At 38.3% G+C, this 21,868-nt stretch overlaps 2 protein-coding genes across 5 annotated transcripts; one reads left to right on the plus strand and one right to left on the minus strand.

The window, feature by feature from the left end:
- Positions 1-2,668: 2,668 nt before the first annotated feature.
- On the plus strand, positions 2,669-16,110 carry rrbp1a (ribosome binding protein 1a). 4 transcript variants are annotated; one of them, XM_086167121.1, is made up of 27 exons: positions 2,670-2,865; positions 4,638-5,599; positions 6,431-6,585; positions 6,714-6,836; positions 7,956-8,108; positions 8,839-8,957; positions 9,075-9,228; positions 10,095-10,233; positions 10,388-10,563; positions 10,646-10,683; positions 10,764-10,839; positions 10,921-10,958; positions 11,056-11,137; positions 11,226-11,260; positions 11,365-11,443; positions 11,518-11,610; positions 11,717-11,803; positions 11,936-12,025; positions 12,166-12,258; positions 12,368-12,418; positions 12,495-12,575; positions 13,678-13,761; positions 13,989-14,066; positions 14,647-14,730; positions 14,809-14,907; positions 15,376-15,519; positions 15,605-16,110. In XM_086167121.1, the coding sequence occupies exons 2-27, from the start codon at positions 4,648-4,650 to the stop codon at positions 15,641-15,643; spliced, it is 3,342 nt and encodes a 1,113-aa protein (XP_086023247.1). In that variant the 5' UTR covers positions 2,670-2,865; positions 4,638-4,647; the 3' UTR covers positions 15,644-16,110. The 4 variants fall into 4 exon arrangements, 3 of the variants coding, with proteins under 3 accessions (XP_086023247.1, XP_086023257.1, XP_086023265.1); XM_086167131.1 differs by having other exon boundaries at positions 10,649-10,683; XM_086167139.1 differs by lacking the exon at positions 13,989-14,066.
- A 596-nt stretch (positions 16,111-16,706) lies between these two features.
- LOC147236345 (cofilin-1-like) lies at positions 16,707-19,773 on the minus strand. Its single transcript, XM_086167156.1, has 4 exons — positions 19,618-19,773; positions 17,777-18,069; positions 17,306-17,382; positions 16,707-17,101 (listed from the first exon to the last, which is right to left on the minus strand). Exons 1-4 carry the CDS (start codon positions 19,618-19,620, stop codon positions 16,986-16,988), a joined length of 489 nt encoding a protein of 162 aa, XP_086023282.1. The 5' UTR covers positions 19,621-19,773; the 3' UTR covers positions 16,707-16,985.
- Positions 19,774-21,868: the final 2,095 nt, after the last annotated feature.

Here is a 21,868-nt window from a genome sequence, read left to right on the forward strand (position 1 = left end):
ACAGATGCCATATAAACTGCTTGGAAATGTTCCACATTTGATGTATCCAAATAATTCTCAGCCTGTCCTGGAAAGACCGGATCCCCCACACTGACTTTGTAACTGGAACAAGCACCATCAGCATGGAAGTAGCTCTGGCCAACAGGGATCTACACAGGGTTGGCCACAGTATTTGCTAGCCTGGCTATCGCCTCCCATGCCAAGTCCTCTATGAGCAACTACACAACTCTAAGCTAGCTGCTGGTGGCCAGAAAAGGCACAACAAGGACTTTGCAAAAGAACTGCTGAGGCTCTGTAAGATCAACCCTGGCCGTCTCGATGTGCTAGCATTTCACAGACCAGTCTGATGAGCTACCTGCAAAAAAACAACTGAACAAATCAACAATATCTTCATCTCCATCTGTGGATGAGTGTGCGGCTCCACAGCCACATGAAGTGGCATCAGCATCAACAACGTTGACCCGCGTCTCTCTCTCTCTCTCTCTCTATATATATATACACACATATACATACACACATATATACATACACATACACATATGACATGCAATCTGCCCACACTAGCTGTACTACAGTACTACAGTACAGATAGTGTGGCTCGCAGCGTGCGGTTGAGTCGTTTTTTACGTTGTGCAGTAGAGTTTATTTTGAAAGGCAGGGCTCTGCAATTTACCCCATATGCTTTTGGTGGATTCCTTGTTTGGATAATATTCAGCGTCAAGACCCAGTGGTGTTATAACACTTCACCAGAACAAACAGTTCAGTTTTGCAACTGCAGTTGGAGCACATTGGGTTTTTTTTTTTTGTAGCATACGAACAGGAAAAGGGCCTATCTTTAGTAGAACGAAAAATGTGTGTGCGAGGACATAATCTGAATAGATCTCTGCAAAACAAGTAAGTGATCAGATCTTAACTATTGAATTTCTTGTAATCTTGTGATGTTGGAACTGTGATTTCTTGAGCTTGTACTCAAGCTGCTATCTTCAGAAGATTTTTTTTTTGGGGGGGGGGGGATTTTACAACTATATTTCCTAAAGACTAGATCGTTTTAGTATTTGAATAGCTTAAATAAAGTAGATCATCCTCTCACCTGATCCAGTTATTCTCCATTCCACTTATTGTGCACAGGGTCGCTAGAAGCAATACAAGCTGACTTTGGGCAAAGGATAAAGCCAAAGAATCATAGCCACACTTTCTCTCTTTCAATATCTGTGGACAATTTTCTTGTCTTTAATTGACCTATTGCATGTTTTTTTTTTTTTATTGTGGGGGTGGGAGGAACATGCAGGCCCTCATTCAGATACAGAATAGTTACACACACAAAACGTGAGCTGTGTGGCTCTGGGGTTAGTGCAACCAAACATTCCTGGTTAGAGTCCTGTGTTCCTTGCAGTCTGTCGAAGTGTTGTTGAGCAAGACACTGAGACTCTAACTGCCACCCTAGCACTGCTAAATGGCTGCCTTCTGCTCACGGTTCATCCATGATGGGTTATATTCACATAAAGTCCAGGGTGTACCCTGCCTCTTGCCTGATGGCAGCTGGGAAAGGCTCCAGCATCCCCCGCAACCCTGACTGCAAGATAAGCGTCAGACGATGAATGGATGTTTCATAACTATTTGAGTGTTTTTATTGAAAAGTTTGTCATTTGACTATCATTATTTAAATACTTGAACAAGATATGAGTTAGTAATTACATTAACTAAATACGAAACCATGTTCTTCTGAAAGCAATGACAATCTTTAGCACAATGTAAATATGAGAAATATGCAACATGAATCTGTTACAGCAATGTACTTAAGACCTTAAAACACTTGATAGCCTTAACCTTGACACTTTTTATTTCATTGTATTTCTTATTCTTCCTCCTTCCTACTATTATCTATTACTGTTATGTTTTTGCTTGAAACTCTGGCACAACAATTTACTTCGGGATAAATAAAGTTGTTCTCATCTTATCTCATCTCAATGCAAACTCAGACTGTGACATTTAGATGTAGTGTCAGGTGTAGAACTGTGGCTATGGTTTTGAAAATAAGATAAGTAGTTATGTGATATCCTTATATCCTTGTTATGAAAACAAAAAACACTTTTCCACATGTATTGTCCAGCTGTCTGAGGTTCGACTGTCTGTTTTTCTTTATGATACTGTTATAGTTTGGCGGCATGTCAAATATATCTGTCGAATATTTTTCTGTGTCCACCATATGGTGAGGAATTCTGTAGATGTTTTACTTTGACAGAATGTTTGGTGATACCAATATATCTTCGAGTACTTCAAACACACAAAAAATATTACTTCAAAGCAATGTGGGATAAAAGTGACTGACATTATCTGAAAGAATGAAAAATATCTAAGTTGTAGTTTCAGACACAAGCATTGGTGTTTTTCACTTGAAACTGTATAAGAACTATATACATACACATGAAAATGGCTAGCTGTCTGCTATTAAATAAAGTTTGCCTCAGCATTTCTCCAGTTTTCGCCTGCTAATGTTCCCAACAAACCTTCTTTGTCAGTCGACAACCACGCAAAACTGTGGGCCTTTTCATGTATGTAACATACTTCAAGTCCCAGCATTCCCATTTCCTGCATGACTGTAGTCCAGCCAATCGCAGGCCTTATGGAATACCGCTAGCTATCTTGGGCACGGGGCCAGCACGTCTAGCCAGCTCGAAGTGCCACGACTTCACAGAAGACCAGACTGTCCATCGAAGGCAGGGGGAGAACTCTGGGAAGAAGCAAGTTAGCTGTGTAGCAGGATAAATTGGAAGTTGTATTCGGTAATTTCCCCAACAGTACACGCTGTCTGTCCTTTCTTAATTCCCTTTGAGCCCAAGCGGTGAGATTCACACCAACAGCGAGGTAAGTGTGGGAATTTGACCATTTAAATCATAAACCCAGCGATAGTTAGCCTACAAAGCTATCTACTGCTAATCTCAGAACAATTTTTACTGCACAGAAAGGGAAGAGGGTGTTAAAATGTTTTTACCTATTTTCATCAAACGTTTATTCAGTCTTCTGTGTTATCATAGCTCGTAGATTGCATCTATTGTTGAGACATTGTTCTCGAAAGTTCAAAGATGCCAACCAAGTTCATTGATTCAGTGTAAACTCGTTTGCTAACATCCCAGTAACTTATTTATTTTAATTTAGACACGACTTTGAATAAAATTCGATGCATGTTACTCCAAATGGCTCCATATTCATCAAGTTATTTGATATGCCAGTATGATTTCAACACTGGTAAATTTCGAATTAAGTTCGAGATATTGTCGTTAAAGTCATCGCAATTTATATCCTAAAATTAGATAAAAGGTGAGTTTTTTTCCCTTCTTCTTTTTGGATGAATATTCTGTCGTTACAATATGTCTGAAATCTCTGCAACCGCTGTGCAATGCACACGTACTCTCTTTGCATGACGTAGACTTAATGCTCATTGACCTGTGTGGCGTCGTGAAATAGTTTGGACTATTTGTCGGCAAAATTTGTCACTTTCAATAAAAATCCTTTAACAGATTCTTTTCCCATTAATTTAAACAAGAGATTTTCGACTGTGTATGATTGCATTCTGAAAAGCTTATTCTTTAGCAAGCTATTGCCATCCATACTTATTTTTTTGTGTCTTGGCTTGCACCCTTGTTTCGATAAAATTCTAAACCTGACCAAGACATACTTTATTATAATCTGATTGGAAATGTCATTATCTTGGAAATCCCTTTTTTTCTCTGTAATGGAAAGGAACTCAATCAGCTGCTATTTACCGTTCCTTATGACATAACAGTGTTGTATTTTAAAAGAGTAAAGAAAACTATTGCACTGTTGCCTCCCTCTATTTAAAAAAAGCAAAAAAAAAGGATATCTACACCCATATTCTTGACCCTTACTGTCACCTCTTCAGTCTTGTCTGCCAAACATTTTGGTTCAAGTCAGAGAAAAGAGAGTTTTAGCAAATTGTAACTTATCATTCAACTGCTGGATAATTGCCAGATGTTATAAGGCTTTATATTTGATTTTATTCTACTTTAACAAAACTTTGTATCTGTAGTTCTAGAATTTCCTCTCGTCATTTAAGTCACATTTATGTGGCTAAAATGTACCAAACATTCATTTTCTACGGATAAATCACATATCTTTAGTTAGACTGGTAATGTCACCATACATAATGTGTTGAAAATTGGCAGTTTGTATACCCAAAGCTCTGGTAACATTGTTATCTAAATTAATTGTAGTAACAGAATGTACAATATTTATATTCATTTCTGATATATACATTTGTAAGACTGAGTTTACCGCTATCAGCCACACACAGTTTATTGTATGCATTTTGGCAACCTTCTGGAGGGGGAAATTAATGGAAAGATCAAAAAGTGACACCTTGAGGTCGTTGAGGGGAACAGCCTGCCTTGCTAAATACAGGTAATAAGTCTAAATCAACTCCAAGATCATGTCCCTGTCAAAGAAATTGTGATGGTCGTGTTAGGCTCTATACAGAGTCCTGCTCAGGGACAGAGTACTATTAATCAACAGTACGCCGCGAGATAAAGAATATTAGAATTGTACTGTTTTTTTGGAAATGTAAGGAATTTATTTGATAATCTCTGTTATACTCTCGTACACTCTCTTTATGTGAACAGATATTGAACAATGGATATCTACGACCCTCAAACCCTTGGGATAATGGTTTTTGGCGGATTCATGGTAATCTCTGCTGTCGGGATTGCTCTTGTTTCTACCTTCTCCATGAAGGAGACATCGTATGAGGAGGCATTGGCTAAACAACGCAGGGAATTGGGTACAATACAGCCAGTTCGTACTGAGAAAAAGAAGAAGGACAAAATATCAGAAAAGAAGAATCGTGGAAAGAAGAAGGAAGAAAAAATCAATGGAAAGATTCCAGAGCCAGAAAAAAATGAAGAAACCCCTGAAGTTCACATAGTCACAGAACCCTCTGATGCCCCCCTTGTTGAAGCTTCCCCTGTCCCGGAACCTACACCCACTTCTGAGGTTATGCCAAGTTTGACTCAGGAGCCAGCAGAGACGCAGCTCAGTGCTGAACCAAGCCCTGGTATCAGTGATCCCTCACCTGCACCCTCACCTAAAGAGAAGAAGAAGAAGAAGTTGGCAAAGATCGAGCCAGCACAATCTGCTCTTGTTGCTGCCTCTGCATCAGCCAAGGTAACAGCAGTTCCAGCATCAGCCCAGGCCCCTGAGTCTATCTCGGTCAAACCAGTTGGCCCACCTTCTGCTTCTGGCTCGACTAAAGCTACTTCCTCCAAACCGGCCTCGGCCATAGCCAAAACGGCACCTTCCACTACCCCTGTAACTACCAAGTCCATTCCTGCATCAGCTAAGTCTGCGGCTCCCCCAGCTAAAACTGCCCCTGCAGCAGCAAAAGCTGTCTCTGCTCCATCCAAGTCTTCTGCTCCACCAGCCAAACCTACACAAGCTCCATCAAAGTCTACCCTGGTTTTTGAGGCTGTTACTAAAGATGTCCCAGTTATGGCTGTGCCCCCTGTGGGATCTCAGCAGGCCAACGCTACTACAGGAAAAGCACAGGAACCCAAAAAAAAAGCTTCCAAGAAGAAAACAGAGACTGGTAAGAAAACAAATGGTGTCTAACAGTTTCAGTCAGTTTCAGTGGTCATTCCTATGCTTTGTTATACCCATAAAACATTGCAACTTATCTGTTAAATGAATTCTAGTTTAAGGAGCCTTCAGTTGTGAGATGAATGAGCCATTCTGTCACATCATGATATGCACTTATGGTGTTATGGCTGTATATATATTAAATCATCCTCTTTTATATATCAAGTGTATCATTCAGTATTCCTAAAGCACAGATTTACACCATTATACTTGAAATTAGCCTTTTCTGAATTGATAGAAATGGATGACCATCAAACAAGATCTACTGAAGCCATAACACTTTCTTTGAGGTTGGTGTGGAGATATGTCTAGTGTTCATAAAGTACCATTACCAAGTATCAATAATAGGCTGTAAAACTGAGTGTGCACAAATAAACCAGGCCGAGTTGATGTGAAAAGTACTGCCAATGGCAATAGTGGTTCATTTCTGGTTACACCACTCTGGAGGGCATAGAACACACAGCTTGTCCAAACACCACTGCTATGTTTTGTTAGTTTACAAAGACTCAATGCCCTCACAATGGGTAGGTTGGGAGCTGGGGTTCTCCCTTGCCTGAGGCTTGTCTCTGCCTGGTGCTATGATTCCCTGCAATTTTGCCATTTTAAGCTACCTAGGGCCCCTTAAGGGAAAGCACCTGTGGCAGTATGGGAGCAGTCTTAACTGACACTCAAATGCATCTCAAAAAACAAGAAATAAAATGCCTCCATCTTTTCTCTGTTTATTTTCCCATTATACAGTTTATGTATTTTTTTTGTGTTTGTTTATTTATTGCGTTTTTAGCGGCTCCTGTGGAATCAGCAGACACTCCCCTGTATCTTCCCTATAAGTCTCTGGTGTCTACAATTCGTAGCATGGTGTTCAGTGAGGGAGAGGCTCATAGACTCATTGAGATCCTCTCCGAGAAGGCTGGTATCATCCAGGACACCTGGCACATGGTATGGGACCCCACAGACAGTGGCTGGAGTTTTCAACAATTTTTCTTTTGCATGTATATATTTTTCTATGCAAGTCATGCGGAAAAAGATTAAAGAATGTTTGCTGTCTTGTTCATATTCCCTTTCAGGCAACTCAGAAAGGAGACCCAGTGGCCATGCTGAAGAAGCAACTGGAAGAGAGAGAAAAACAGCTTGCAGCTGAGCAAGAGGATGCTTCAGCAGCAAAGAACCGCCTGAGAGAACTCAGCAAGGTTCTTTTTATTTCTTCTGTCCTATAGTAAAAACCTGACATTTGTTGTAATTTCTAATTAGTGCATATTCATTTACAAACCACCAGGCCCTATTAGACTGTAAAGGCTCATCAAATTAAAAAAAAAAAGAGAGAGAACACTGATTGAATGTTTGTGCTCTGTGTCTTTACCTAGCACCAGAAAAACAGTGGAAATAAATTGACCACAAATCAGTTAGCCTTTCACTTGCCATTCCAACCAAGCAAATATTTTATGCAATCTTTCTTTGCTGATCTTAGGGTGGCAGTACATGAAAAGATCCTGTTAGTTTTGGCTTGACTTGGTTCAGGAAATTCCATGGTGCTCAGACAATTTAATAAAACAGGCAGTATTAACACCAATGATTTCTGAATGAAAGTCCAGTAGGTTGTCAGTCATTTATCATCTGATAGTCTTGATAATTATTAATAAAAGAATAGAAACTCAAATGTTGCATTCTTTATGCTCTTGTGCTCTAACAATGTTGAAAGAAACATTGCAACCATTTTACCACAAAAGAAGTAATGCCATTTCCATCTGTTGGGACTTTACCAAATCTTCAAAAGATATAAGCTGGTGTTTTTTAGGGTGATAGTCTGAGCAACACATTGACGGCACATGCCTAAGGCCTAGCAGCAACTTCCTTAGAGGCACGTCATCTAAATATCAACTTTAAAATAAATCCATGAGCAAGAAAACATCATCAGTCAAAGTTCTGTCGCATGCTCTCTGAAGGACATTGAACTTTTTCAAAGTACTTGTGATGTAAGATCGGGAAGTTAGCATTATCACCGGACAATTGAGATTGCGTTGATTGTTTTAGTTTCTCCAATAGAAAAAGTCTTACCAAGTAAATCATTAAGCTGGTAATGTGCTGTTATAGTATTTTGCCAATTTTTTTGGCCTCTTCCTATTGTGGTAGTGTTTCAGATGTCCTGTTCAAATATATGTAAATATACATACTAGCATTTGTAATGGAAGACATGGGATGAGCCCAGGCCATGTTAGAGGTCTATAAATCTTGATGATGAGATCTTTTTAAAATCTCAGCTCTCTGTCCACAGATGTGTTAAAGCTTGGACTGTTCTGTCTGTTTACCAGGAACTAGCTGCTGAGAAGTCCAAGGTGGCTAGTGTGGAGACTAGGCTGAGTTCCCAGTTAAGTAAGAGGGAGCAGGAAATGATTGCTTTGCAAGCTCGCATGCAGGCGAGTTACCAAGATCATGTTGACCAGACCCAGAAGCTCAATGCAAAGGTTTGTTCTGAAATACAAGGGTAATAATTTTTCAGAATGTACAGCTCAGATGACTTATTTGTTATTGAATTGGTACATTTTAGTTTAAAGGTAAATTTTTCTTACAAAAAGCTGCAGTAAACATTTTAGATTATTTCAAAGCACACACAGGACTCATGGCACTTGCTGCCAAACACACAGCCTTCTCAAGACATCACTGCATCTTGCCCTGCTGCACATGGATTGTGAACATCAGTTCTTCATCAAATGAAATGTAAACATGACCCCATCACTCACAATCATTCCATTTCATTTCCAACCCCATTCCTTAGAGAATCACTATTTTTTTCATAATGGCGGGATACTACTAATAGATGTAGTGTATTGAAGTTTGGGAGCATTACTATTAATTGTTTCAGAATTGTAAATACTACTGAGATGCCAAGCACAATGCTCCCTGATAGAAGCTATTCTTCATTTTGATTCAAAGAACAGCTGGGAATCAACAATGCGTAACTATACAATATGTCTAACTGAAGAGCAAAATATGCCTTGTTCACACAGTTCTGAAAAGTGAAAAATTTCAGCACATGTATACTTCAACAATTCCCACTGTTATATCCTGCACTTTTCCATTTACCATATGATAAAACTCATGAATTTGAGAAAGATGCAATGATAGGTCCGCTGTAGATTTTTTTTTTAGTTGTCAACACATGTCTTTCTCCCAACTTTTTATATACTCCCCCAGATTCTCAGTTTGCAAGACCAGCTAGAAAATGGTCCCAATGCTCAGCTTGCTCGTCTTCAGCAGGAGAACTCCATCCTTCGTGATGCCCTCAACCAAGCCACTAGTCAGGCAGAGAGCAAGTAAGTGTTTCCCTGTAAGAGAGGAAAAATTGCCTGAAATTGAAAGATGGCTTGTTTTTTTACTAAAGCATTGATATCAATTTCTTTAAGTCATGCTTGCTTTAATTTTGTCCCCAGACAAAATGCAGAGTTAGCCAAACTGCGCCAGGAATGTGCAAAGCTCACCAAGGAGCTTGGAGAGAAGACAGAAAGTGTGCTTGCTGATGAACACATCAGGAAAGGGCTGGAGGCCAAGGTCTCTGCTACTGAGAAGCAACTCTCCCAGCAGCAGGTTGGTCTGTGAAAGCACCATATAGTTTATGTTATAAATTAGAATGATCACAATCAAGGATGCAATAGCTATAATCTAGTGTTTCTTTTTTTTTCCCAAAAAGTTGCTTCCTGTTTGATAATGTAAAGAGCTACTGGTTACTGACTTTTGTTGCAAAGTGGAAGCCCAAGGCCTTTCCCTGGTATCACCTAATCCTCAAATGGTGCAGTGGATTTTGATTATTTTGGAATCACAGATTCCAGCTCTTGTCTGCAATGTAGCCATTTGATAATACAGGGCTTGCTATCAGGCTGACACATGAACACTGCCCAGTCAGTGTGTTTCATATTATGTCTCATATTTACTGCTGTGACTCAGCTCAATGTTGTTGTGGAGGATTTTGGCTATGCAGAGCAGGACCAAGTAAGTCAGCACTTCCTTAAAGTCAAGTGTCAAGTGCTGTATCACATACATTTTTAGAATGTTATATAAGAGCTCATGCTAGTCATCGAAACACATGCAAGCCCTCATTGAACTAATGTATTTGACCTGAAGATTTATTGCCTTACTAATTCGATTAATTCGACAAAAACATAGTGAGGCACAGCAAACCAGTTGTCCTACATCTCACTTATATTCCAAACTTTTTTTGAATTTCCATACCATTAAATTCACTTTTATTTTATTGTCTGATAATTTTTACCCATTTAGTTCCATATTCATTTTTTTTCTTTGAAATGGGAGGAAACCTATTATTTTCAGCATACTTCGTACTTGATACATTCATACATACTTAATTGAATTGTGAGAACATGTTTAGAGAGGAAATCTGATGAAACTATGTTTACCCCTTTTGTCTGACCTAGTTTGATCAATGTCTTTGTCAGGCCAGTAATATGGAGAGTGAGCAGACCTTACAGAGAAAACTGGAGGAGGTATGTGAGGAGCTCAGAGTAACCCAGAGTAGAAACAGCAGCCTGCAAGAGAGTTTGAATAAGGTCCAGCAGGACAACAACACACTCTCAGGTCAGCAAAAAAATGTGTAACTGGAATGAAACTGAGGCAGACCAATGTGTTTTTCGATACTTTCTTAAAATTCTGAAACATTTGTTTTTATAGTATACTAATAGTATACTAATAGTATACTTTACCGAAAATACCGCTGCCCTTTGCCCTGTAGAATTTCAGATGCGTGTTGAAACCTTGGAGAACGAGATCGTGGAGCACACCGCCCGAGCAGATACACTCACTGCCCAACTTGAGGAAACACAGACTGAGAAAAGCAAGCTTTTACAGCAGATAGCCTCCATCAACTCATTGTTGGAGGCCAATCAGAATAAAAAGGAGGATGATCAGGTAACACAAACTTTGTCATTTTATCTTATTTGATTTGAGACACAATGACCCATATTTATCAATTTTGCTATTTTTCATTAAGCAGGTGGACCCTCTAGAACTAGAACAACTAAAGCTTGGGTAAGAGTTAGATCCTTGTCTTATCAGTAAAACCTGTGACCTGCACCACATATGGCATTGATGCTTTTTGTCCTCTGCAGTCTTCATGAGAGGGACAACCAGTTGAATGCTCTCCATGAAGAGCTGAAGATGCTGCAGATGGTAAAGGAAACTGCTGTGAGTGTTGCCCATATAACTCATGACAAATATTGTATTCAATAAGCGATGCAAAGAAATTTTAAACTACTGTCCCAACAGGAGAACAAAATTACTGAGCTTGAGCAAAGAAACAAGAGGTAAGCAAAAACAGAGCTTTTAACTAGCCATGTTATGGACACACCAATGTTTGTTGTTTTTTTGTTTAGACTTAATCCTTTCCCCTCTGGTTTTTAGTGAGGATGTCAACTTTATTGAAGCACTTCAGGAGGAGCTTAAAACCCTTAAAGAAGAAATGGTGCAACTTAAGAACAAACCAGTAAGCATTATTCTCGATGTGATTTGTTACTCTTCCCCTGTTGTTGATGTACAGAATGCACCTTATTTGTATACTTTATCTGTTTCAGGAATCACATATCTCTATAGAGCAACTACAGAACAGGTAAATAAAAAAATGAAAAGGATTTGTCACACATTGTGTTGTCTTATGTTTTGATTTTTTTTTTCTCTCCTCCCTTCTCTCCCCTGTTTTGGTAATGTGAATAGTCTGACTGAGAAGGCTGTCCTTGTTGAAAAACTGCAAGATGAGCTGAAGGCAGCAAGGGAAAATTCAGCAATTGAAGAAGTAAGCTTTTTCTGTTATTTTTAGTGATGTCTCAAATGGGTCTTTGCACTTAAACCATCTCAACATCACTTTAGCAGAGTATTGTGACCAAACTGACAGCTTTTCAAAGTGAAGCCAGAGAAACTCTTCAAGCACTCTTCCCACTGATCCCCTTGGAAACCGAGCAGGTAACCAAACAGTTTGTAACTTGATGAGCTTTTTCTGGTGTTTTTTTTGTTGTGTTGTTCAATAATGGTCCCATGAATTATACCCATGTCTCTATCTCCTGTCTAGCCAAACTGGTCACACATTTTTACACAGAAAGCTCAGGAGGCTCTCAGCCAGCAAAGCCAGGAATCCGATTCAAACAAAACATCTTCTGTAAGTTGGCTTTTTAAATCTTGAACATACAGTATGGTGTGATTCTATTGTAAGTTGCTTTGGATAAAACAGTCTGCCAAATGCAATGTAATGTAATTCAGTTGGACTCAACTTCATACTTTTTATTTACAGGAGCTGCTTCAGAAACTGAAGGAGACTGAGGACAACTATGCCTCCCTACAGGCTGAATGTGACCAGTACAGGACAGTTTTGGCTGAAACAGTTAGGGGCTTTTCAAAATTAATCCTATTATTTAACCTAATATTATTCTCAATCAATTGTTGAAATATGCTGAAATTGCTGAAATATCATTTTTTGTTGTATTTTTGAAGACTGTATGATATATAGCCTTTCTCATTTAGGAAGGAATGCTGAAACATCTACAGAAGAGTGTGGAGGAAGAAGAATTGGTATGGAAATCCAAAATTGCTAACTCAGAAGAACAGCTGAAAAGTGTAAGTAACATGCAATTGAAATTACATTTCTTTTAACTAGCTGCAATTGTTATTTCTTCCACAAGCATTTTTATTAAAATCCAACATTAACTCCTTTCACTCAAACCAGGCTTTGGAGAAGGTTGACAAGCTTGAGACAGAGACCCAAAGTATAGACCAGGTTTGGGATTTTCCACTTAATTTGTCCTGAAGAGAGCCTGTCAGTTGGGACAGCAATTTCTGCTTTGCCTTTGCAGCTGAAGGAGCAAATGATGCTCCTGGAGGCACAACTTGAGAAACAGTCCGACAACTTGGGGAATGTTGAGGAGATGGAGCAGGTATGTCTTCAGTGTATGGCAGCTTTACTGAAACAGTAACTGATTTTGGTGGTAGCTTACATATGTCTTGGAATGCCTACCTCCTCCTGATTGTCTCTGTCTTGATTCTCAAATTTTAAAACACAGTATACTTATCACCCTTGTATGATTTGTGAAAAATTCAACAAAGTTGACCATTTTAAAGATTATTGTATTTTTAGTCAAAATTACGACAAGTGGAAAAAGTGGACACAATATGAACACATTTGGACTTACTCTGACTTTCTCCAAGTTTAAAGTTGAATAATGCCAAAAGAGATATCACAGAGCAGCAGATGAGGTGTAAGAATCCATATTTGCCATTATTAAATGGAGCAGGATGCAGAATGATGTTTTTCTCAAGATTTCCACGTGGTAGATGGCCATTCTATCTGTAGTAAGGCAGGGGTACAGAAAATAGCTGTCTGTTCCCAGCTCAATTGTCCCCGAATGAAAGACCACCTTGATCGTCGTCTTTCTGTCTCTTAAGAAAGACAAGACCATCATGAGTCATTTGGCAAAATACAAACCACAGCGTTTCAGTGGCTTTTCTGAGTCTGTAGTTCATAAGCTCGTGATTGAGTGATTGAGAGTATCATATGGTGGTAAATCATGGAAAAGTTTTTTTCAACTCAAATGAGTTTTTCTTCCTCCAGTGTGAGACCTGGCCCATCTATCTGCTAAGAGGCTGCTCAGTGAATAATTGGGCATTCACTCAATATTTTTAATGGATGTGGTCAAAACTAGGAAATTGAGGTTTATTTCAACTGTAGATATTATGTTTACTCAATTTTACCCCATGACAAACTGATTTTGTGCATGAAAACCAAAGTGTGTGTGTGTGTGTGTGTGTGTGTGTGTGTGTGTGTGTGTGTGTGTGTGTGTGTGTGTGTGTGTGTGTGTGTGTGTGTGTGTGTGTGTGTGTGTGTGTGTGTGTTAATCAATGGCCATTTCTGTCATTGTACAGGTCAAAAAATGATTTTGCTGTGATGTATCCTATTGAAATTTAAATAACTTTGCAGCACTTGTATAGATTCAGTGGCACCTGTGTGACAGCTGTCTAACTCACCTTTCATCTTTCCAGCTGAGCCTTCAGCTGGCACAGAGTCAGAGCCAGTTGGAATTGGCCCTGAAGGAGGCAAAGGAATCCAAGGAGGAACTTGCAGAGGTGACGCGCATCCCTGTTCACCACCCAACACATAATATTAAAAAAATATTTTGCCTGAGTAAGTGATCTGAGAGATAATCACAATAGTCATGAGATACATGTAATATAATTTGGAGAAATACCCCCTTTAGCAAAACCGCTGGGTTAGGTTTTCGAAAAGTTGTCACAAAGGGCAGTCACAGATGGAGGTTATGACACCAATGACTAGCGACGGCTTCCTGTTACAGGTCAGAGAACAACTGGGTGAAATCACGATGCGGGGTCAGCGTGAACAAAATGGCCCCACTGAGGCTCAATCCAGTCAGGTCAGGGTGCAAAGATTTCAGGGCACCCTTGCTTCTTGTCAGAGTTTACTGGGCAGTAATTACATCTCTCAAAAAAAAGCTGGTCCGAGTAAAAAGCCAGGACCTATCTGATAAAATCTTACATTTTTGGTTACTGACTAATTCTGTCAAGATATTTTAGATATCTAGGATATTGTCACAATACGTGGTTTCTGAGGGGTGGATTCTGCTGACTGAACTTAAGATGTGCTGTAGTCTGCCCAGTACTCCTCTGACAAAGCAGCTCTTTACGCTAACCATTGTTTGCATTAGTGTATGTCCTAAACTAACCATTGCAGCTCCTGTACGCACGCCTGTTTCTCCTTATTTTTACATGTCTGTAAAACATATTTTAATCACCAACTGCACATTGCTTGAAATGAGCTTTTCACCTGACGCATTCAAAATGAAATCTAACTTAACAATGGTTAAAGAGTGTGTGTGTGTATGTTTGTCAAGTTTCATGCTTCATGCTACTTAGCAGAAGAATATTTTCATACAGAAATGCCAGTGTTAAACCTTTCACGAGTGTATTAATGTTCATGCATTTGTCTTTCATTAGGTCCAGTACCAGCTGAATCAGACAGCTGACAAGTTGCTTGGGGAGGCAGCTGAGAAACAACAGCTATCTGAAGAACTGGAACAGGTTGCAGCTGTCGTCTTATGTGCGGTAAAAGCAGCACCTTTGGACTCTTGGAACATCAATGTTTATTTCCACTCATAGGCACAGGCAACTGTGACAGAACTTCAGGCTCAACTGGATCTTCTGAAGGTTTCTGCAGAGTCTCCACACTCTGACACAGAAGATGTTGCCCAGCTCAAGGTTTGGCCACCTCTCATATCCAGACATTGTACTCATTCATCTGTTTTCCTCTTTTGCTATGCCCTCAAATATAGTGGTTACAAAGTCCTGGACTGAAATTAACCACAAAATATATTACAGAGCCCTAACGCAACCGTAAAAATGCAAATTACCATCAGTTGTGTAGTGTGATATGAGCTGAGTATACTATGTAAATTTGCAACGACAATCTTGACCGCTTGATTTTGTTGAGGGTCCATTTATGTGCTTTTGATTTACCCCCCACTATTTTCTTGTGTCTCTGTATTTCTGCTACACAGAATAGTTGGCTAAAGCAGAATGGTGATGCAGTTATTCAAACCTTATTTCCTCTCTAATATTTGGGGTCTCATCATTGGTTAGGACTCATTAACCTTCCCACCAGTGGATACTCACTTTTATGTTAATGCTTGACTAAGCTGACTAAGTTTGCGTTTACTGTTGTGCCAGGAGCGCCTGGAGAAGGAGAAGAAGCTCTCCAAAGATTTGGGCCAAGCAGCCACCAAGCTCCAACAACTTCTCAAAGCCACTCAGGATCAGCTAACCAAAGAAAAGGACACAGTGAGAACACTACAGGAACATCTAGAGGGCAAGGTGAGGTGACAGCACACAAGTTGCAATATTTTCATTTTATTTTTATTTTTTTTGACACTTACTATTTCATTTTTCTGATTTTAAGGGAGAGTTTGTGGAGTTGAAGGAAGGGACATCCGTCTAAAAGGAAGATCACTGTGGATGTGAAACAAAACTGCCAAATATGCCTTATGATTACCATAGTTATGCATTCCAAAACCATTTTTCCTGTACTGTAGTTACCTGCATCTGTTGCAAATATAGAAATCAAATGTTTGATATTAACATTTCTATGTAAAATTAGGGAGAAAATCCTGCTGCAGTCTTTTTGGAAAGCCACATTCCACCAACAATTCTGGCTATGTCAGAAAATATTTATCCCCTGTCTTGTATTCCAAACATTTCCCCAAAGTTCAGTGTTTAAAGGGAAACAGATTGTGCGTCAAACGTACATCGTCCTGTGCAATTTCCTTTTTTTTTTTTCTATGTGGTTGAATGATGGGAACATTTTGAGAATCAACGATGCAGTACCTTTAGTGCTTGCTTCCTTCTGTAGTCAGCTCCCAGTAACATGGAATTTGTATGAATGAATAAACTACAGTGTAACTATAATTACGAGTCAGTGTCTATTTCACAGGCAGTGTTAAGATGTTTTGAGATTTCTGCTTATTCTGTTTGACTACAGTGGAGAAAATATTTTTGTTTTGTTGCAATTAATGTGAATATTAATATCATATGAAACGCATTTTTGCAGGACTGTTGACAGTAGGGTACTTAATGCTAGTACTCTGCTTTTTTAAATTCATGGAAACACTGATGGCTTTTCAGACATCGATATTGCATTTTCTTTTATTTAGCACCTTAATCACCACTGTAGTTTACCCATCAAATTCAGACTTACGGTTCATTGAAATTTCCTTGTGATACACAGAACATTTTGTATTTCCATTTGTTAAATCATGTATGCCTTAAGTCAATACTTTAGGTCTCATCGCTTATGAGATTTTATAGTTACTCATCCCAGTCCATATCATTGCATTGTATTTTCTAGTTATGTAGACGGTCAAATTTACTTAGGCATCTACTCCTTAAAAGTAACAAGAAAAATGAAACCTCTGGATTTGGACCCAGTCATGAGATTATTATTGTGACATTTTACAACAGTTGCATACAGACAGCAAGCAAAAAAAACTGAACACAATCACAGCTACCTGCTGTATGCCTGAAATACACTTTTATTTTCTACATTACAACTGCATAAGAGATTGTATTTCACAACCAAACTGTCCTCAGAGGACAGCAGGCTATAGACCAAGCATGGTATGTGTTTCAGGATTCTAATCTTCAACCACTGCCCCAACCATTAAACTTTGAAACACATCCAGACAATTAAAATTTAAATTTTGAAGTCGTCTCGCATCCCATCTATCAAATGTTTGTTGTAAAACAGTAAAAAAAAAACAGGTAATTGATGACTTGTATCAATCTCAGTCCGACAACGCTTTGCCTTCGATACTGATGGCGTCTTGTCCCAGTTTTTCCGCAAAAGCACGTCTGGTGTTAATATCTACGTAATCATTTATTTGCAGTGTATGCTTGACACCTGTGAAGCAGAGAATGAGTAACTTTACTTTTGCTTACTTTATCAGTTTAGTAAATATAGATGTAAATTCATGTTTTGACTGCCATTTACAATTTGAAATTCTGATCAGATTTCATCTGAAGTTTCTCTGGCCGATCAGATAATGCTAAGATTTAACATTGATGTTGCTGAAAATCTTTTATGAAGTCAAGAAAATAAATGTACCTCTCAGTGCATCCATGAGGGTTCGGTTTGAGCTGGCATAATTCATTTTGTCTTTTATGGCAGCAGTTCCAGGAGTCCTAATAAGAGAAGAAATACTTCAGTGCAAATTCCAACATTGGTGATAATATACCTGATATTATATAGCCCAGGATAACAAAGGCATTTAAATACATAAATCAAGAAAAAGGCAATCAACTGCAAGCCCTGCAATTGTAGAGTTTGAAAAAAATATTCTAAAATGAAACACATTTCCGGTGTAAATTAGGCTGTAGTTAGGCTATGCAATGTGTGTGTGTACGATTGTGTATGTCTTGTCAAACAAAAAAACTCACTAACCCAAGCTTACTGGTCTGTATATTTCCTGTGCATCGTGTATTTGCAAGTGTATTTGCAGTCCTTATGTCCTCTATTGTAAGTCGCTTTGGATAAAAGCATCTGCCAAATGTAATGTAATGTAAATTGAGGGCCTACCACATGATGAAGACCAAATCTTCTTTCTTCCCTGTTTCCTTGGTTTGATAATGGCAGTCATAGAGAAGGAAGCGGCACTGGGTAGAATCTAACTGACTAATGAAGAACTGGAAGACATCATCCTCTTGATCCAGGCGCTCTTGATTGAACAGCTTGTCTTTCTCCAAATCAATGTACCCATCTTTGATTTCGAATATCGCCAATCGCAGACGATTAGGTGTTTCATGTTTTTTGGGAACTTTCATTATTTTGAAGAGCTCTTTCACTTGGTCAGCAACTTTTGCTCCGGATGTCTGTTAAAATAACAAAATGTTCAAACCTCTTCCTCTTGAAATGAATTAAGAGTTTACATGTACTATCTGGGAGAGACCACAAAAAATGCTTTGCATCCATTGAGCTACTAGATGCACTTCAAAACATTTTCTCTAAATAAATCAGGTCAGAGATTCTTCCTGTGTTGGGTTTTACATATATTGCTGTGCTTACTGAATAGCACAGCTTAATTTGTGGAATACTTCATCACGGTTTGTATCTTGGCTTGACACCCAAAAGGAAAAATGACAATGACCTGCTTTGAAGTTATTTCCTGATTGTGCAGATTTTTTTTTTAATGATATAACTATAAAACAAATCAGCCTCATCCTAGTAGAAAGAAAAAAAAAGTTTTGCAAAGTGAATATTCTTATAAAGACAAAGATTCTAATCTAGTGTTATTTTTTAAAATACATCAAGTCATAAATGGTCTGTCAAAAATGCCTAGTCAACCAGTCCACTGTTTGGGTACCAACTACTCAAGAAAGTCAAGATAAAAAGACAAACTAGAGTCATAGTTGCTCCTCTATACTTGAAAATTGTATATATCTCAAAACATTAACGTGATAAAACAAATCGGATTCATCTGCCAAACTGCCCTTAGAGGACAGTGGACAACAGAGAACAGAAAAAAAAAAAAAACATCCGGTATGGGTTTCAGGATTTTAATCCTCAGCCAGTGCCCAAACTTTAAACTGAATAAATGAATGGAGAAACAAACATTATCAAAAAATATTGGGAGTTGCTGAATAATCTAAAGGATATGAAAGTAAGTCCCTAGAGCTTACATAAATCAGTGGCCTGCTGCCTGACACGTGATTTCTTTTTTTTTTTTTACTCTTCTAACAATCATATTGGAGTACTTTTTTTTTAAAAAATGGCAAAATAATAATTGGATTCAGCATGTCACCATTGAGTCTGCTTGCTCTCTAAATGTATACATTCCAACCAAAATACAAATATTATCAATTTGCACTTCTTTTTGGGGTCTGGCTCACAGTTAAGCTGCAATCAAACTTGCATTTAACTTCTGAAATGCAAAGAAAAATTTGAAAAAAAGGAGCAGTACCTTTGTAAAAAGACTAGTCCAAGTTGTTACAATACTTGTCAAACTTTTTTTTATAGAAATGATGTTGCAGTTTTTCAGAAAAAGATAAAATGGGTGTAGCTTCCATGGTAATGGTAACTTAAGGCCCTGCCTCTGTCACATTCCTGTCATTGTGGAACAAGTTAGCACTAGAACGAATGCCTCAGGGATTCTCTTGGAACAAGTTTGAAAAGTCAACTTCATCTTGGAGGCAAAGCCACACCTTGATAGATACTTTTTAAGCAACAGTTTCCCTTTATAAAACCTCTCCTCAAACTCCTAAACAGAAAATATTGTTGTAGACAGCTTTGCATCGAGGCTTTACAAATTTTCCACATTACATATAGATTTTGTAAAAGTGAGTATTTGGTGCATGTACACATAATTAAAAATTTCGTAGCCTCATTATAAACTACTCAAACTGGTTGTGAAATGTACTCACCATTTTGCTTGGGATGTGAAGGAGAAACAAGTAGCAGAGGGAAAAATGGCAGCAGCTAATATGCTGGAGGGTTATGAGGCAGAAGAGCAGGTCACCAAGTGAAGGGGGAGGAGGAGGCACTGTGTTAAATGAGCACACCTTGCGAACAAACCACACCTCCTTGTCCAGGTGTATTTCTGCTTAGCAGCAACCTCATCTTATATATATTCATACCAGATTGTTGTCGTTTCACTATTGTCTTATTGGCCCAATATTCTACCGATCTCTCCTTTCCCCCCCCTATTTCTGTTGTGTAAAGAGCCTCCTTTTTCGGTAAAACCTCAGGTAAGCTCTAGTCAGACACAAGTGGGAGCGGCTCCTCAACCTTATAAGGACTTCAAGCCTATCCCAATTTTTCACCAAGATGCGCTGAGATGCAGTTCAGTGACCTTATATAGTAAAAGGAATGCAGAGCACAAAAGGGATACTATCAGTCTCCAGCAGAAAATCAGGAATTGCATCTTTTAAAGATTCCAATAGTCTTTTGCCACTGTCTAATATGTGCAAACACACCAGTATGTATATATGTATGTATGTAAATATTTATTTATTGGCTGGGTGGTTGAAGGAGTGTCTATGAACGGAAATATTTGTATTATGTTAAATGACAAATGAGTAATTATGATAATTGATTCATGGTGATTTTGTATTTGTTTTGCTTTAATTTTGTCTTATTTTGAAAAATGGGGGTAAAAAAGTCTACTTTCAGAATCCAATTACTGGTTATCTCAGGAAAACATTTATCCCTGTTTTGACTTTTTATTCCTAGTAATATTATTATTTTTAGTCATATTTAAGTCATCTCAGAATGAAGTTTTTATTCAGTTTGAAATTTGTTTTTTCCCTGAAATTGGATGATATGAATCAACTGAAAATTTGCTACATATCTCCAAAAAGTCAAGAATTTAGTAAAGAATAAAAGTGAAGTTCAGTAGAAAAGTAGCAGAAAACAAGGGCCGTTCTTAAGTCTACCTATAGTATTTATCTGACGTGATTACATTTTTAAACCCAATTTTTTGTCCCTGCCTATTGTGATAAAGCAACATTCCCCCTGACTTTTAGGTTTGTTTAGTTACATTTGTTACACTTAACACAAAATTCTTTTCCAGGCTATTCTTCATTACAGTAATGATTAACTGTTTCCGTTTTTTTCTCTTTTTTTCTTCTTTTATTAAAAAATATGTCTTGGGGTACAGCTCAGGTTACACAAAAAGTTTTAAACTTTGACACTCTTCCTGCAATTACTGGACACTTTTCAAAAATGGAAATCATTAAAATCATATACTCGTGGTTTTCAACACTGTCACTTGAAATCTAGTCAAGTCAAGTCAAATTTTATTCATACAGTGCCAAAAAAAAAGGGTTGTCTCATGACACTTTACATTAAAAGCAGGTCTGGAACACAGTCTTTTTAAAATGATTTACAGAAACCCAACATTACCCCATTAAAAACTGCCTTTACAAGAAAAACCTTGGCCAGATCCAAGCTCGGTGCGCGGTGCCTTCTCCTTCGACCGTCTGGGTTAGAAAAAGAGAAAGCGATAGTGTTACAGAGAAAGGGATCGTATGAGGTTTGTGAGGGACAGGTAAAAACAATCTAACAGCTACATGGTTCTGATGTTACAGTACTATAATGGCTTAAATATTCATAAAATAAATATTAACATAATCAAGACACTTGATTTGGCAAATGTACAATATATACAATAAATACAATATATACAAATGTACAATATATACAATAAATTTGTATCTCAACAACAGTACTCAATAACAGTACGCTCAAAAATGAGAAAAAGGAAAACTGAAATTTGTGGTTGAACACATTAATTCTTATTGAAATCTTTTCATGGTCAGCTCCTCCCGTTCTGCTTCCAGGATGAGAGGTGAAAGATCTTCAACGGAAGAAATTGTAGTCCAGTTGTCACAGACGATTTCAACAAGAATTAACTATGACCTGGATGACTGAGAACCTCGGAAGACGAAAAACAAGTAGTGCTTGAGAATATCAACTATTTAAGAGGGATGTACACACAATGAGAAAAACAAATGTCCGCGAATGATCGGGGATGGGGGTCTAAGAGGATTTGTTTAGGAGGGAGATGGCCTAAAGGAAAAAACTGTTCAAATGTCAGGTGATTTAGGTCCTGATGGAACTGAACCTGCAGCCTGATGGGAGGGGCCTAATAAAGATGGGCGTTTGGCAGGACTG

This window comes from Fistularia commersonii, chromosome 2 (genome assembly GCF_037954325.1).
Source record: "Fistularia commersonii isolate RoL2024-O1a breed Wild chromosome 2, RoL_Fcom_v1.0, whole genome shotgun sequence".
In the NCBI taxonomy this organism is placed as follows: Eukaryota; Metazoa; Chordata; class Actinopteri; order Syngnathiformes; family Fistulariidae; genus Fistularia; species Fistularia commersonii.

What these genes read in the sequence shown, in the direction of transcription:
- rrbp1a (XM_086167121.1), top strand. Translation starts at nt 4,648, where the DNA reads ATGGATATCTACGACCCTCAAACCCTTGGGATAATGGTTTTTGGCGGA. An exon ending in ATTCAAACAAAACATCTTCT is followed by an intron (nt 11,804 to 11,935) that starts GTAAGTTGGCTT and finishes TTTTATTTACAG; the next exon opens with GAGCTGCTTCAGAAACTGAA. An exon ending in CTGAGGCTCAATCCAGTCAG is followed by an intron (nt 14,067 to 14,646) that starts GTCAGGGTGCAA and finishes GTCTTTCATTAG; the next exon opens with GTCCAGTACCAGCTGAATCA.
- LOC147236345 (XM_086167156.1), bottom strand. An exon ending in GATTTGGTCTTCATCATGTG is followed by an intron (nt 17,383 to 17,776) that starts GTAGGCCCTCAA and finishes TTCTCTTATTAG; the next exon opens with GACTCCTGGAACTGCTGCCA. An exon ending in CCTCATGGATGCACTGAGAG is followed by an intron (nt 17,102 to 17,305) that starts GTACATTTATTT and finishes TCTGCTTCACAG; the next exon opens with GTGTCAAGCATACACTGCAA.